General features: G+C 33.9%; 1 protein-coding gene across 1 annotated transcript in view; it reads right to left on the bottom strand.

Moving 5' to 3' along the window:
• Window positions 1-1218: 1218 nt before the first annotated feature.
• The window catches only part of DCDC2C (doublecortin domain containing 2C), a 39297-nt gene continuing 23931 nt past the window's right edge, over window positions 1219-16584 (bottom strand). Inside the window, exons 5-8 of the mRNA XM_026082606.1 lie at window positions 14317-14371; window positions 8509-8662; window positions 7343-7443; window positions 1219-1287 (exon numbers count right to left, since the gene is read on the bottom strand). Coding sequence (XP_025938391.1) covers window positions 1219-1287; window positions 7343-7443; window positions 8509-8662; window positions 14317-14371 — 379 coding nt within the window. The remainder of the gene's footprint in view (window positions 1288-7342; window positions 7444-8508; window positions 8663-14316; window positions 14372-16584) is intronic.

Raw genomic sequence — 16584 nt, forward strand, 5'->3', positions numbered from 1 at the left:
TAGTAGAGGATTCCTTCCTGCTCTCTTGATGTAGACAGTTATGTATAGGCTCAGCAGTAAAAAGTAGAGAAACATCCTCTCTCTCTGTCCCCAAAATTAAGGTGCCATGCAGAGGCAATTTATCTGACTTTTACTTACAGCTGTAGAGGAAAAATATACCAATTAAAAGGGATCTAATATAGACTAGTGAAGCTGACCTACCATAGTCTTACTCAACAGATCTGTTTTTCTATTATATCTGAGTCATGCTTGCTGATTATCTGCCAAAAATAAGCCAGTATTGTACCTTTTTTTTAATTAGCACTGCAAAGACAGCACAACCATGAAAAACGACCCATGTCTGATTACTGCTCACAAATCATCAACAGAATCTCTCATTAAGGGCCTATTCCTGCCAACATTACCTACCTTACATGAGGTAAAATGAGAAAATGAATCCTTGAATTCACTCAGTGGCAATAAACATAGAACTAAAGGACACCATATTTTCAAACTCACTTTAGAATACAGCAGTTCTCCTAACAAAGCAAGATTTTAGCTTCTAATTGCTAGAGCTAATTAGGAAATGAATTTTTGTCCCAATATTAATTTCAGCATTTTGAATTTAGTTTGTGTTCTGAATCAAAAAGGAAAGTCGAATTACTGGAAAATTCACAGAGCAAGAAAAAGGCTTGAATCCAAAATGTCCCAATTCCCGATTGGAAAATAAAGACAACTAATAGAAACTGACTCTCTCCAAACTTTGATTGTTAAACTAGAAAACTTTGATTGTTAGTCACAACCCATTCTAAGATAGTTCCGTTTCTCATACACAGAGTTAGAACCAAACCCACTTATTATTCTGCATACTACTGCTCATGAGTATGACATTATGTTTATTACCATGTGGGGTTTTCACAATCTCACTAGAGGCATTTTTTGCAGACTTTCATACTGCTGGATAGGCTGGGAGCTGTGCAAATTCTGAATATGTCACTATCTCCATATATGGCCTACAATGTAAGAAATAACTGTATGCTATAACCATTACTTACTAAGTATGTGCTCACAACAATAGTCTCGGTTTACGCAGGCAGATAGTAAAGTGCTGTTGCACTTTCTGTACTATTGCTTTCTAGCTGAATCTGCACTCTTTGTACAGATATAAATATCTGTAAATTTTCCCCAAATCTCTAGTACTGCCTGCTGTTCAAGACACTTCTATTCAGGAAACAGTAGCTAACTCTTTTTCTTTTTTAAACAAGCCTTTTCTGGAATATCCTCAGAAGCCAGGGCATCCACTTCAACCTATGCCAAAAAGTGTACAGCAGTTAATTCACTGAATTTTTAATTGCAGTCCCATTATCAGCATTTTCAATGTTGTTTTCATTTAGAGATTCACACACTGAAAATACATAAATAACATTTAGCTTTCACATATGCAACTGTTATTGCAAATTCTTTCAAGTAACACATACATTTTTTAAAGGTGTTTAATTATTTCTATATTCTTTGTACAGTTTTTCTTAGAGATATAGAAACATGCAAACGTAACAGCTTTTTTGCTATGCGTAATGTATGCAGAAGTACTCAAGGGTCCTAACATTCTGACCAGATACATCAAATTTTTGCCACTTATATGTATCTATGTGGGGCATATATGTGTCTGTGTATCCGTATGCACACTTTATAACATGAATACAGAAGGCCAAATTCTATCTTTGGACTCAGCAACTTGAGACAATCATGTAAGGCCTGAGTTCAAACCCATTGAAACAAAGGGAAAAACTTGAAAATAATTTCAGTTTACCAGGGCAGAACTCTACCAATACAGTTAAACCAACAACTATTGTATTTTTTTATAAGAAAGGACTTACTTGTCTAACACACTTGATTCTACCAAAGAATTTACAGATGTGAAACCCAAGATCGCACCTCCCTACAACCTACAGGTACACAGCCCAAATTCCTTTAGCCTAGGGCTTCTATCATATATCTTGCCCTATCAGTTCATATGGCTCACACCTGGCATTCAGGTCTTGTGGATCCCATTCTGCGATCTCCTGCTCTCCCCATGCATTGTACATGAAGTTTAAGTGACCGTAGTGAGATTATAAATTTGACTCATCGTGCTTAAAAGGTAGATGCTGTAATGATGATCAAATCTCTTCTCTGTGAATCCTGCCATTTTTTTAAAATCATTGTGTTAGCTAATAAGCTGTCTCAGCATCAAGTGCCACTATCCCTTGTGCCAAGTGGTTACTGTCTCAACATTAATCTATGCATTTTCTCAAGAAGAAATACTGTATCATGGAAAAGTAAAAGAACAAAATTATCATGGAACTATCACATGTACAAACTTCAGCAAAGACGGACAGTGGCTTCAGAACTCCCATAAAACACAACATCGTCATCTGGCCTTTTAAAAATATCCTCTCCGTCAGGGCCCTGAGCACACCAAGAGGCTCTGCCACCTCTCACCCTCTCCTGGGGACTTGGCTGCGTGTGCTCAAGGCCAGTGCTGGCACGGTGTGGCCTTGCAGCGTGGATGAGGCTGCCGGGGGAAGAGCTGTGAGGGCTGGGAGAAGCCTTGCTGGGGCTCCCCCTTCGCTCAGGAGCTGCAGGTCAGCTCAGGCGCTCGGCCTGGGTCCTTGCCTGAGCTACGGTGCAGGTATACACATACTTCAATAATTAATCAAATCCTGATTTTAAAATGAGATTTGCTTCTGTTTTCATTTCATTAAATATACTAAGAACCGGATTGTAGGCATTCCTTTTATCGTAACAGAAAGACATGTGGTGCAGTGATGGAGAGATTTTGACATAGCTGCAATGCTTTCCAGATTAATCATTATCTCATAAAGCATACATACAAGATGAATTTACTAGCCCTACTGAAGTCAGTGAGAAAACTGCTACTAATTTCAATAAAATCAGGATTTCTGCCAAAGCATTCAGCACATAAATCTTAAAAGGTGCCTTTTCTTTTACAATACTTTTAAAGAATGAGTAAAAATCTAAGCCAATTTTTTAAAAAACAAGTACCTAATTGGGGTAAAACCAAAATAAATATATTTGGGCAAGCAGACATATAAATAGACTTACTTCCATTGCTTCCATAGATTTTCAGCTGTATGGTTGTATTGCATTTTAAATTTTGATTCCAAACAGAAAAGGGGATAATGTTTGTATCTAAATGTTAAGTCAAATAGAGTTCAAATTTCCAGTTAAAACTGATTCAATGATACTGAAATTCCATGAGTTACTACTGTAACAACGACAGAAATCTGATTACTGAATTCTACAGGACTTTCATCATCTTTTAATAATACAGATGTCCTGAGATAAACGGTTTAGTGAGATTTCAGGCACATCGGAATGAAACAAAAAAACCAAGCTCATTAAAGTCTGCATTACACCCTTYAATCAAAACTAGATGAATTGGTTTCATGTTCAGAATCAAATGCAAATGTTTTACATTCTGCTTTAAAGATCTAGCTTACATTTAAAATATGTACACTCTCACATTTAAAAAAACAAGGAAATCTAACCTTATTCACAGTATTACTGGTAGGTGCTGTAAAAATTTCTTCCTCTTGTACAATCTCAGCTGGAATCTACATATATAAAAATCAAATTAGCTCTTCCTAATTTACAGACTTTGTATACTAGTCATTAAAACTTCCCTTATAATAGTTGCATTCTTACTTTTATCATTAATTTAATCTTAAATTTGGTTTGCTTACTTTTAACTAATATTCAGTGATAAAATACAAAGAATTAAATATTTCCTTAATTCATGAATCAAAATATATACAGAAGAGCATTTACTTATATATTAAGAAACAGAAGGTCTGATCTAAAGACATTACTCAAGTCAAAACTCTTTTTACTTCAGGGGTAAGTATACACTTCAGCGAGATTTTTGCTTAAGCAAGAGCTGGAGGACTTGGCTCAAAGTAGTGAAATAATGAATTATGCTAATTTCATATTCACAAAGAAATTCAGGACTTATAAATAATTTAACCAAATCAAAACTAATGATAGTGTTTGAAAGTGAATTAAAACAACCATAGGAAAGGAAAGTCTCACAATTACAATACTGAAAGCATTATAACATTCTGCTAAATTGAAAAGGTTAATATTTACCTTATTATAGGGTTACTGAGAAAACATTTTAAAGAAGCAAGTCATTAGAATCTAATTTTTGATCTTGTTAAAATTTACAGGAATTTAAACAAGCACTGCAGTTTTTTAGTATTTTAACAAGATAACTTGTCATTTCCTGCTCTTCTCCTGGCACATAAACTAAATATGCTGGGCCACAATCAATTTGTATTTTTAACATGCCATCACTGTGACATCACTGGTACTAGCAGAGGAAAATAAGCAGCAGTCTTTGGTCCATTGTCTAAATGCTTGGTTTTCTTTACAATATTGTTAAAAAACTTTATCTAAAGAAATACAAAAGTTTTATTTTGCAAAGACAAATGCAGATATGTTGGATTTTATCAAAAGGGATTACACGTAACCATTCATGGAAAACTGGGTAAAAGGGGCAAAAGGCAGAAAAGAGAAAATTAACTAAAAGGCTTTGCTAGAGAGGAATGTTGCAATACTTACATAGAATTATTGGAACCTTATTAGATGAATAATATAAATATGTGGAAACTACCCAACTAAATGCATTCCAAGGACAGTATCATTTAAAGTGAAGATATAATGCAAATGCAAAATAGCTCTTCTGGAAGATTGATCTTTTGCATATTGATTCCCCAAGCAAAGAAAAATATTGCTATACCCCCACAGCTGCTTACCTTATAACAAAGAAAAATGAACATCATAATTTTGTATGACAAGTATATTCCAAAAATGAACATTTTTACATAAATATCTATTGTGCCCTCTTATTCACAATCAACTTTATTTCATAACTCACTTGCTTTATATCTTTTTCTCTTTGTGTACTGTTTTTGTTCCCATCACCAAATTTTCTTAATATTTCCAGTTCTCTTTCCCTTAGGTCTTTAACACTTCTTTTCCTTGTATTGTTAGTATCTTTTTATCCCATGACTTCTTGAACAATTGACTATTATCTTCTCTTCTTCCTTATCCTCCCTCTTCTTTCATGTTCCCACTCTATCTTCTGGTAGCTCAGTCATGTCTTTTCCAACTATACCATCAAGTGTAGCTTACTGCTGTCTAGTCTTACAGCCATTTAGGCATGTATTTCTGCAGTGAAGATGGTATGCAAATGAAATGGTGGCAAACTAGCTGTATACAAAATGGCAACACATAATCCAATTGACCTTACACAATGGACTGTCAAATGTAAAAAGTGATCAGATTGAAGACAGTTTCATATACACAAAAGAATAAAGTAGGAAACTCAACAGCTATAAAAAGATAATAAAATGGTGCTGTTGTTAGTTGTATCAATAGTAGATAACTGTTGTTGTGCTTTTTCCATTTGTGATCTGCACTTTATGGAGAAACTGTATTTTAATGCCAAAGCCTGTATGAATTTTCTACTAAGATCTTTCGTCCCAATGCTGCTCCCTGAGCAGTATCTGCTCCATGAATAAACACATGACTTCATTTTTCTCTGCTATCAATCTGGCACTTTATATTCACTTTAAAATACGAAAATAAAGATTTTAGTGTGAGAAGCAGTTTGACTTGACAGATGAATTGAGTGAGAGATTTCAGAGAGGGTGATAGGTCACCCTTTCTAAAACTGAAAGACACTAGCATCTTTCATCAGATGTTTTTGCAAAAAGGAAACATAAATGATATCTCTTGTTTTGATCTCTTCCAAAAATATTGCTAAAATATTACAGGATCCTGACTAGTACATTTTTCTCTTTGTTTCTCTATTTTTAGAATATCTGCTACTCCATTTCTAACTAATATGTTGGGGTATGAATCAAGCACATGAGTGTTAAGAGATATTTAAAACACAAAACAGCTCCATTTCCTTCCTTTTTCTGTGATAGATACAAGGCACCTGTTGAACTGGATAAATATATATTAAAATATATATTAAAATCACCTTCATTGACTAACTGCTTAGGGAAAAAAATCTTTTTGTTAGAAATCAAATTAATTTTAATTTTTATGTCATATCATAAAGCAAAATCCCAGTGTTTTCCTACCAAGATGACATATATGTCCAAATCCATATCCGGATTATTTTTCACTTACATCTGTAACAGTTTATACATTTATAAAGTTTGTACATACATATGTATATATGTTGCTACAGTTTATACATATTGCTGTCTAAGAAAAACAGTAATCCCTAGGATTAAAAAAAAGTTAATGAACAATAGCATCTGCCTAGTCATGGTTTCTCCTGTCTTGGACTGCATCAGAATGACTACCAGGCATTCAGGATAGCTATGTTAGACTCCTATATTTGCTTTTTATTTTTTCAGATTTTTTAAACACTATGGATATAATAAGTATTATAACATTATAAAAAGTAGCTTATTTATTGTAACTATTATAAAATGACTGTGATGTGAAAATATATATGCATGTAAAAGCCCCAAGAATTAACTTAAATATTGAATTAAATACAATAAATGAATATAATGAATCAAAGATTTAATGATTTAAACAGAATGATAATGAGTTAAGAATAGAAGAAATGAAGATTTTTGATACATAGTCTTCTCCTACGGGCTTGCTGAACTATACATACGAAATGTACCTGTTTATTATTGTTTTTAATGAGGAACTATACATGTTCTTGATCTAGTATCATTGCCAATTTGCCTGGACAGATTAGAATCAGTTCAGCTTTCTTTTAGTCAGACAGTTTAAATGCCTATAGAAAATGTATATACATCCACTCAGCACAGAAACACAGCATAATTTGTTTAAAGCAAACCACCCTCCTACCACCCAGGAGAAAAGGCACAAGAAAAGCCAGGCGTTCTCTCACCCTCACTTCTGAGCAGCACTCTGGTATGCACCATTCTGTTCTTTCTCTACCATGACATCACCAAGGTTTTGAACCAAACAAAAAGTTGTATGAGCTCATGGATGAAGGCTCAAGTTTTGATCCCAGTATTTTGACAGTGGGGAAAGCAGGAGTGAAGTCATAAATCCCTCTGGCAAAGGCTCAACAATCAAGAGAAAATTTCATAAGCCTTTCATTTAATCTTTTTTACCATGAAGTTGTGAGGTTACTTTAAAATGCCTAACTTATTTTTCTCATGTTCTAGCAAAACAGCTTTAAAGACAGAAAGCCTTCACATTTTTGGACATTCTTATTTCAAGAAAAAGGAGCAAGCAGTTCCATCCCAAGGGTTCTGGCCAACTCATGATCACATTACAGAATTTGCCTTAACTCTACCTGATCAATAGGCATCTCCACTTGCACATTTTTGTCATCTTGGACTTCTTCTGCTCCTTGAACTTCTTCTCTTGGTTTGTCTACTTTAAAGATACTTGGTGCTGAAATGCAATGAAAAATTTTGCTTTGAAATTCCAAAGATATGCTTCCACACTCCTTTCACAACTGCATGCTCTTCAAATCCTTTAATAAAATTCAGTGTCTTCCTTTATACTGAACTTTCAATTTTACAATATGAAAAGCCACTTGAAAATGCCATATAATAAAGTAGGTGGGTTTAATGTCTTAGAACTGAGTGAAATATTTTCTGTGAATTACCTCTGAGCTGAGCTGACTTTAAAGAATACGTTGAACTTTACCTGAAAAAATTTTCAGGATTTAAGCACTGTTCATAAGCTCATCTGGAAGGTAGGACCCTCCCCCTTGCACAGTGCTATATCTAAGATACCCTTGTAGATATGTAAAATTTCTGAACATTCTAAAAAACACAGGAAAAAAATGGAAGGAACAAAAGAAGTACTCCAAGAAAAATGGAAAATTGGGAAGATTAAGAATGACAAAATTGTTATTAAATATATTTATGGAACAACAAGTTTATGTTCTTTGCTTTCTAATAATATGAGATACTCCTGATATTTGAAGTAGAGTTGTGCCATATACTGTGCATACTAGGTATATTTCTTGCATTAATGTAAATCTACATTAATGTACATCTACATAATGTACATCTACTAGGTATGTTTCTTGCATTAATGTACATCTACATCTCCTTTTATATTTTATACATATTTTTTATATATATTTGTATATACTACATACAAAATAGTATATTTTGCCCCACTGTCAAAATATACTAAGATGTATAAATAGAGACCCATCAGTACAGCGCACACAGAAAAATGTTTTGTAGATTAAATTGAAGATGTTATCCCTATATCCAGTCATTACTTCTTAGACATGTTCAACAAATTGCAGCTAACATTGTCCTAAAAAGAATTCCCAGTTCTCCCCTACTCATTCTGCCATCTCAATTACTTAGGTACTTGTGTAAACTGGGGAGTAGCTCTGACAGGAAAGACTGAATTAATTTCATTCCATAACACTTAAACATCTCAGAACTGATTCATATCTCCTTAAGTCATCGCCTATATGTCATGCTGTGTTACCTTTAGCAAGTGCTGGATCTGAAGTCCTTTCAGGACTTGCCTTCTTGCTTTTGCCATTAAAATCTGAGTTTGCTTTTTCATCTTCTATTTTTCCATTTTTAATTGGTTTTCCTGGAGGCCTACTGGAGGATTTTCTGGCCCTTGGCTTCTCTGACTAGCAAAACATAAATAGAAAATATCAAAATGGAGACTAAACAGTTTTTGATATATTGATAACCATGCCAAAATAATGTTTGAGTTTGTGAGCATTTAGCGTTAGCAACACCAATGATCAGATTTATTGTATCTATAATCTGTTTTACTTTAGTTTCTTAAAAAGTTCTTTTGATTTTGCAAAAGGAAGAAAGCAACTACAGCTCTTCTACATATATTCCCATATTTTTGTTATAGTATAAAATCAGTTAACTGTAGCTAGAATGCATGGATTTCATAGTAACTTTTTAAAAACTATTTTAATACTTTTTACAAATTTGTAAGAGATCTTTATACAAAACTACAATGTCATGATGTGATCTTAACTATTCCTATAATTTCCAAACACAAGTCATTAATTCCTCATCATCAATCTTCTTAAAGGTTACATACTGATAAATTTGTAGTTCTCCATACTATTCAGTTGCAAAAGCTCTACTTTAAGGGGACATCATTGTCAGTATGATCCCAAAATCTCATTTTGGCCCTTCCTTCCTCACCAGCAGAGGGTTATTAATCTGGGTTCTAACCCACTTCTTTAACTATTATTTCCGGCCTTTGCCTAATAGCTCTCCTTTATTCATTATGCAAACAATCCTGAATCCTTACATCTTCCTTTCACTGTGACTGGACTTTGATTGATTCCCTGTTAGGAATTCAAGTGTTACATCAGGCCAGGATTTAGATTTAATCTCTCAATGTATTACAAGTAGCTGAAGTTTGTCTAACTTCACTGCAGTATTATTTCTGGTATTCTGACTAATGCATCTGGAACTTCCATACATATTGTATATCTGCTATATTACTAGCAGAAAAAAAGACAGTAATTAATGAAGAAAAGGTCAACTGCACAGTATAAAAACTTCTCAATATAAAAAAAAATTGAAGGTATCTATTAACTAATTTTATTCATGAAAATATATTTTATTTTCATATTATGATCTTTCCCATGAAGACAGATTTTAAAGATTACACCTGTGAAATTTAGGCAAGATACAAAAAAGAAGGAATAGAGTAAAAGCATATAAAATAATAAGTGGAGCACAGACATCTTAATTCTGCAATAGCAGAATAGCCAGTAAAATTATAACACTGATAAAAACAAATATAACTTTTATTACATGACAGACACTCTGCATGCAGCTCTTACCATCAAAAGAAACAATGAATGCAATAGCTTAGTAACAGTTAGAGGATGACTTACATTTACACATAATTATATTAATCTGTAATCTATAACATTTATGAGATAAATCCAAGATACAAATCAAACTTTGATTGAAAACATTTAGGGGGAAATTCTTCTGTAAGTAGTACTGATGCTTCTCCACAACTACCCAGCTCTAACAAGGTGAAGCGAAGATAGTTCTCATCCTCAAATACTCTATAGCATAGTCACCAAACAGTGGAGTACAAGCTGTGTGTTTGAAACCCATTAAGCTAGGAAAAGGTTCTGAACTCAGGTTTCCCATTTTCCAGATAAGTCATCTGATAGCTAAATTGTTTCTGAAAATTCTTTCTTCCATCTGCACCCTTCTTCTCCCTGTGTTTTGTAAAAGAGAGTGGTCCAATTCCTTATATGCAGAAGATGACATGGACACTTAGACTCTGAAGGACCTATTAGTGAATTTTGGTTTCTCAGAAATGCCTATTTCAAGGTTTCATGTCAGTTCCTAACTCCAGAAAAGCAACAAAATTTCAGCTATACCCCTTTTATCAGCATTTTCTGCTAGCTGGCTTACTCAATACCCCACGGTGGCTGTAATGAGCCCCATTATGTGGTATCTGAAAGCTTGCTTGCACGTCCATTTCTAGCGATAGTTGCCATGGCTGGAGTGGATGGTGTTTCAATCCAAAAAATCAATCCTGATGATCTATCATATAAACTGTTTAAGCTAATCCAGCCAAGTCTGAATATAAAAAACTCAGCTGGCAGAGCTAAGATGGTGGTAGCCTCTTTCAGAACCACAGATGAGCAGCAGGAATGCACAGGAGGTATCATCCTCTTCAGTGGCACTGCTACAGCCAGCAAATGACCAGTTTTCTGGCTACATCTAAGACTCTGACCAAGGTGTGTGTCCCAGCTCCTAGGCGGGGTCCAGATGTGTTTGCTGTCTGTATCACAGCTCCATGCTAGCAGAAAATCCAGACACATGTAAACTCACACATACATGTACACATGCTCTGGTTTGTAAATGCAAGGGGACTGCACACACRTGGTTAACAACCAAGTTATCAAGATGCACAATGGTTCATCTGTATCCACCGTTTAGATGCAGCATCTCAAGTCTAGCTCTTTTCGTGACCAAACAATGTAACTAACAGTTTTTGAAGGTTAATTCCAATTTATGGGCCCCAAAATTTATTTGCTTTCATGCTTAGTAGTGTCAGTGTCTAAATCTCTCTAAAACATGTCAGTGTCCGAATATCTGACTTTGTGCCAAAAGTCTTCAAAAGAGCTGCTTTTCTATAAACCTCAGGATATCTGTAGGAAAGAAGGAAAGCAGGAGCCTAGAAACTTCATAATCCAAGTATTCTACCCGTCACTTGGTCACAAGCCTCAAACAGAAATTTAAGATCCARAGTGCTCTTTTACTGTCCTGGAACACTGTCAATGAACTGAAAATATAGTACCAAAGTTAATGAGCCAAAGCTACAATACTATTAAAATTCTATTTTGTCACTTTTGATTAGAATCAAATAATGTTTCATTTTGAAAAGCAGATCTTGGATAGGAATAAATTGTTTTTTATCTGATTTTTTCTGTTGAAAAATGAAGAAATGTACTCTGAACTTTGCTTTTTGTAGTATACCACGATATAGAAACCATTGTCAACTTTACTCAAAATTTTTTAGTTTATCTTCAGTAGCCCTAAGCCCAATCTGCTAATTTCTGCATTTTGTGAAATTCTGAAACAGCAACAATGCTCATCATCAAGTAACATTTAAATGCTTTCATGTTTCTCTAGTAAAGAAGTAAAGAAGTGTCTACTTTTGGCTTTATTTTAATGTACATAGTAATGTACTTTTAAATATATAAAAGAAGAGAATTTAATGGGTCAAAAATATATGCTTGGAAGTAAGGATTCTCCTGTGTGCAAATGGTGAAGTATTTCCTTCACATTATGTGACATTTTATCAAAAATAATAAGTAAACACAAAATCTTCCTGTGCTGGGTACTTAGGTGAATGACTATAAAATTAAAGTCACCTTATTGTTCTGCAGTCACTTTGTGACCTTTAGTTAGCAATAATAAACACAGAATCTTTCTTTCAATTCTATGGATGTTTAGAGGCATAAGCTTGCATTAAAAAGGGGAAGATTCACATGGATAGCATCATTCAATGAGAGGAGTATTGCTAGAACAGCTTGCCTTTGTAAGCATTATCAGAAGGAAGAAATTGAGGGTTAATACATAAAATAGGCTTTTCATGATTGAAACTTAAGTCTCCAAGCATTTCATATTAAAATTAATGCTTCTGTCTTGCACACAGGAATTGAATTTACAGTGTCTTAGTTGGGGAGTGTTCAGAAGAGTTTTCTTAGAGCCATTCTGAAGAGTGCCAGGTAATTTATATAGGACATAGGGTACTTGTCAGTCTTTAAAATGTATGCTGTGCTTTTTCAAATGTCAGCAACAGCTAATGTTAATAATAGACTTGAAATGGCTTCCCCCCTGTCTGTCACCAGGGGAAGCTACCAGTTTTAAGATATAGCTATCTAAAAGCAATTGAAGAGAGATGGAAGCTGCTGAGATTCAATAATCATAATTTTGCTCCATCTTCCAACTCTTAAAAGTATAAAAGAGCGGCCTTTGAAACAACTGGACAGATGGATCTACAATTAAAACCCCTGTGATTTCCATTGCAGCTAATTTAAATGTCAGCAGGTATGTTTTAATATATCTGAATATGATGAAATGTATCTCTGGACAAAGATTTTTGTCTAAAAATAAAGAGACATTCTTGATTTGAAAGAAGTAACTGTAAGGAGAAAGTTACTATAGTTGGCCACCTCATTAAAAACTCTCAGTGCAAAAGATGCAATGTGATAAAGGCTGACAAGTGCAGTAAGAAAGTTATTATGTTTCTATGAACAGCATTTGTTAGGTCATGACTAGCATTCTCTGTCCAGTTCTGGTATGGCATGGAAATATGAAAGTTCAGAGATCTTTAAAACGATCCAGGGGTTGGAAATAGCCTTTATTTAAGTGTGTATTCACAGATATCAATCTGCTGAGCTCACTTAAGTTCACTTACACTTACCCGTCCACTTACACTTAAGGTTAGCTATTTATTCATGTGAGAGAGATCTGACAGTAGGGGAGCTTTTAAACTTCAGATAAAGGCACAAAAAATCCAGGGGGATGAAAGCTGAAGAGATAAATGCAGCCTTGAATAAAATGATATTTTCTAGTGGTGAGTAYAATAAATTACTAGAATAGCTTATTAGCAGCAATGCTGTACTGTCTGTTGCTTGGAGTTTTAAAGACAGTGAAACCTCTTTCTAAAAGAGATGTTTAATTTTGTTTCTGTGAAAAATCTACCACGTGTGCACACTATGGATCAGACTGGATGACCAAGGATTCACAAATCCTGGACTAAAGAACTGGAAAGAAACAGACACCAAGTCTATCACTTTCTTCAAGCAGGTTCAAGCATAACAAAATCATTCCCAACAGGTAGCAGTGAGGATCTGACTCATAAAAATCTCTAGTGAGGATATCTCACAACTTCCTTTGCATTTTTTTCCAGGAATTAACAATCCTTACAATGAGAAAGTTTTTCTCTCTCCAGAAGTTGATCTAAATGTTTCATAATGCAGTTTAACTCACTATTTTCTGGGCCTTCACATTCTGAATATGAAGAATTTACTCACATGCTTCTTTGCATCTTCATATAATAGCTCCTATTATCTTTAGAGTATATGAATAAGTATAATTAACTCATTATTATAAAGCACCTGTAGCATTGTAGATAGTTTGCAGACATTTAATAAGATGATCTCTTTAGTTATTATTTGTATCTTGATAATTTCAGTCAGTTAATCAACAGACATGATGTGTTTCACAGTCTAACTCATAGACAGAAATAGCTCTGCTAATGCATACTTTCAAAGTCTGAACAACTGAAACCAAAAACAAAACAGTTTGGGGTTTTTTTGATTTTTTTTAAATTTTACACTATGGTATGTGGATTTTCATTCTAATAAAAACTTTTTTATCTTTTAAAAGTGAATATTAAACTACATACTCTTCTCATACAATTCAGAGAAAAAGGAAATTCAACATGGGATGACTAAGCAGAATAAAGACTTAAGGACTTGGTGATAAGGATCAGTGTAAAAATAACATTAAAAGTACACTTAGGTAAGATTTTCAGGTTCGAAATTTATACATATATGTCTTTATAACTACACTTAATTTACTTACAATGCAAATACTTAAATCAACACAATCTGAATTCAAGCCTAAATTACAATAGAGTTCTATTATCTTGTCAGCTTTTACTGTAACATTACAATATCTCACCATATATCAATTAAATAAAATACTATCAAAACATACCCTAGAAACATATTTAAAATGCATATTAAAAAGTCATTTTTTAACTTACTGTCGCCTTTTTCTTTTTAGATCTTCTTGAAGATGCTCGTGATTCACCATATAAGCTAAAAGGCAAATAATGCGTAATTTGTTGATTTTGAATGAAAAGTATTACATTGAATTTCCATTTTTTTCTTCTTATTATTAAATAAATCCAATAATGCTGTTAAAGCCTGCCTTCCATCCACTGAGCAGTTTCAGCATGGAGGGAGTATTTAAACTATAACAACGGACTACATTTAAATGTAGTACTTTTAGATGCACTTGGTTTAGCTTCTATATTAAATATTGATCCCTACAAATGGAATGTACTACTTAAGGAACTACTAAGTGATTGGTTACAAAGTCCAGAAATGGATATATCAGTTGTACCAGAAAGGTGTTAGGTAGGCAGTCAGTGTGAAAGCAATATGTCTTTGCTGACTCTTATTGCAGCAAAAAAATCCCATTAGCTCATATTTCCTGATTTCCTCAGGAGCCCAAGCAGAAACAAGAATATGCTCAGATCATCCATTTGCAAGTCTGAGGCTTTTAATCATAAAAACAAAATACAAGTTTTCTGCAAGATAAAATGAATTTTGATCTTCAGTGACAACCCAAAATCCAACTAATCACAGTCTGAATTATGGCTAAATATTATAAAGTTAATGAAGTTATAAAATCATTATGAGCATTATGAGCATAATGAGCATTTCTTTCCCAATACCATTATTTTTTGAGTAAAAGTCCCCCCCAAAATAGCCAGCATAATTTTACCAAAACAGTGATAATAAAATACTTTTCAACATGATGAAACTGTTCTGTTATAGAGTTAAAATCTGAAAAAATCAAAGTAATTTTAATTTTTTCATCAGAGCTTGTGAATTACCGAGACACTGCTGTGAAGTATTTTTATGAAGTATTTAGACACTGCTAAATAGTATGAAATCATCAAGTCACTTGATTTAGTTCCCCAAAAGACCTCCAAATGATAGTGACTTTTGTGTACCATCAGTCTTGCCCAGATCTACATTCCTTATGTACAAGTAAGAGGCTGAAGTGTTACAGTGCAAATCTTCAATTATCAATATTCAATAATTAGGTGAATATATTTCATAGACTCATGAACTAGACGGCAGTTGTAAAATAGACACAATTGTTACTTAAGGCAGTCAGATAGAAATACCATCTTATAATAAAAATCGGATTATTTATGCATTAGTTCTAAAAACAGAGGAATAAAATAATCTTATTGGCAGTTTTAAACCAAACTCTAACCACTGTAAATCATAATGTGTTTTATAGTTACTCAGCTCAAGTATGCACCTACAAATAAGTAATGATTATGCAGTCCATTTTTTCTACTACAGTTATCTGTGTTTAATTTTATTAGTACTTATATTTTCTGTGGAACTCTTAATTCTTCAGGAAGCTAATTTTGGAACCAGAAGAATACATGATATTGTGATGGTATCATTAATTGTTCATTGAGCTACATTAAGAAAGACTGGGAAGATACATAAATAAAGGAACATATAGTTTGTCCTGAACATATCTGTTTCCATGAATTAAAGCAGCTAACAAATTTAGAGACTTATTATTTAGAGGCCAAATTATTTGCAATATGACCAATTACCAGATCAATAAAAGGGTATTGGAAAAATCAAACTTGATTTTGCAAAGAAAAAATATTTGCAGAGCTAGCAAGAATTACTCCTCACAAATGGAAAGTTTAGCAAGCTGAGCAAAAGAGTTGAACACATCAAATTAAAAATGCAATCAAGCTATGGAGGTAAAACATATGCCAGCCACAAAGAACACATCTACTTTCAATAACTGTGAAAACAAATATTATGCCAAGTCATAATACAGAAGGAATGCAACATCATGCAAGGAACAAAAATAACACTTTTGCAAAAGTGTGTTGCTCTGAAAAAATCTAAAAATTGCCTGAATAAAACTTTCAAGAGGAAAGCAATCATAAATTAGAATTTGAGTTCATCAGTATTTCATAACCATAAGTCTTCACCCTTTAGAAAAATATAATAGTAGAAAATCTCAATAGGAATTACAACAGCCAGACCAAGTAGTGTTCAAAGAACCGTTTTGTCAACATTCTATTTGTGACCTCAGCAAGTTTGCTGACGATACCAAACTGGGAGGAGTGGCTGATACGCCAGAGGGCTGTGCTGCCATTCAGAGAGACTTGGACAGGCTGGAGAGGTGGGCGGAGAGGAACCTCCTGAAGTTCAACAAAGGCAAGTGCAGGGTCCTGCACCTAGGGAGGAATAACCCCATG

Source organism: Apteryx rowi, unplaced genomic scaffold (assembly GCF_003343035.1).
Source record: "Apteryx rowi isolate R43461 unplaced genomic scaffold, aptRow1 scaffold_585, whole genome shotgun sequence".
Classification (NCBI taxonomy): Eukaryota; Metazoa; Chordata; class Aves; order Apterygiformes; family Apterygidae; genus Apteryx; species Apteryx rowi.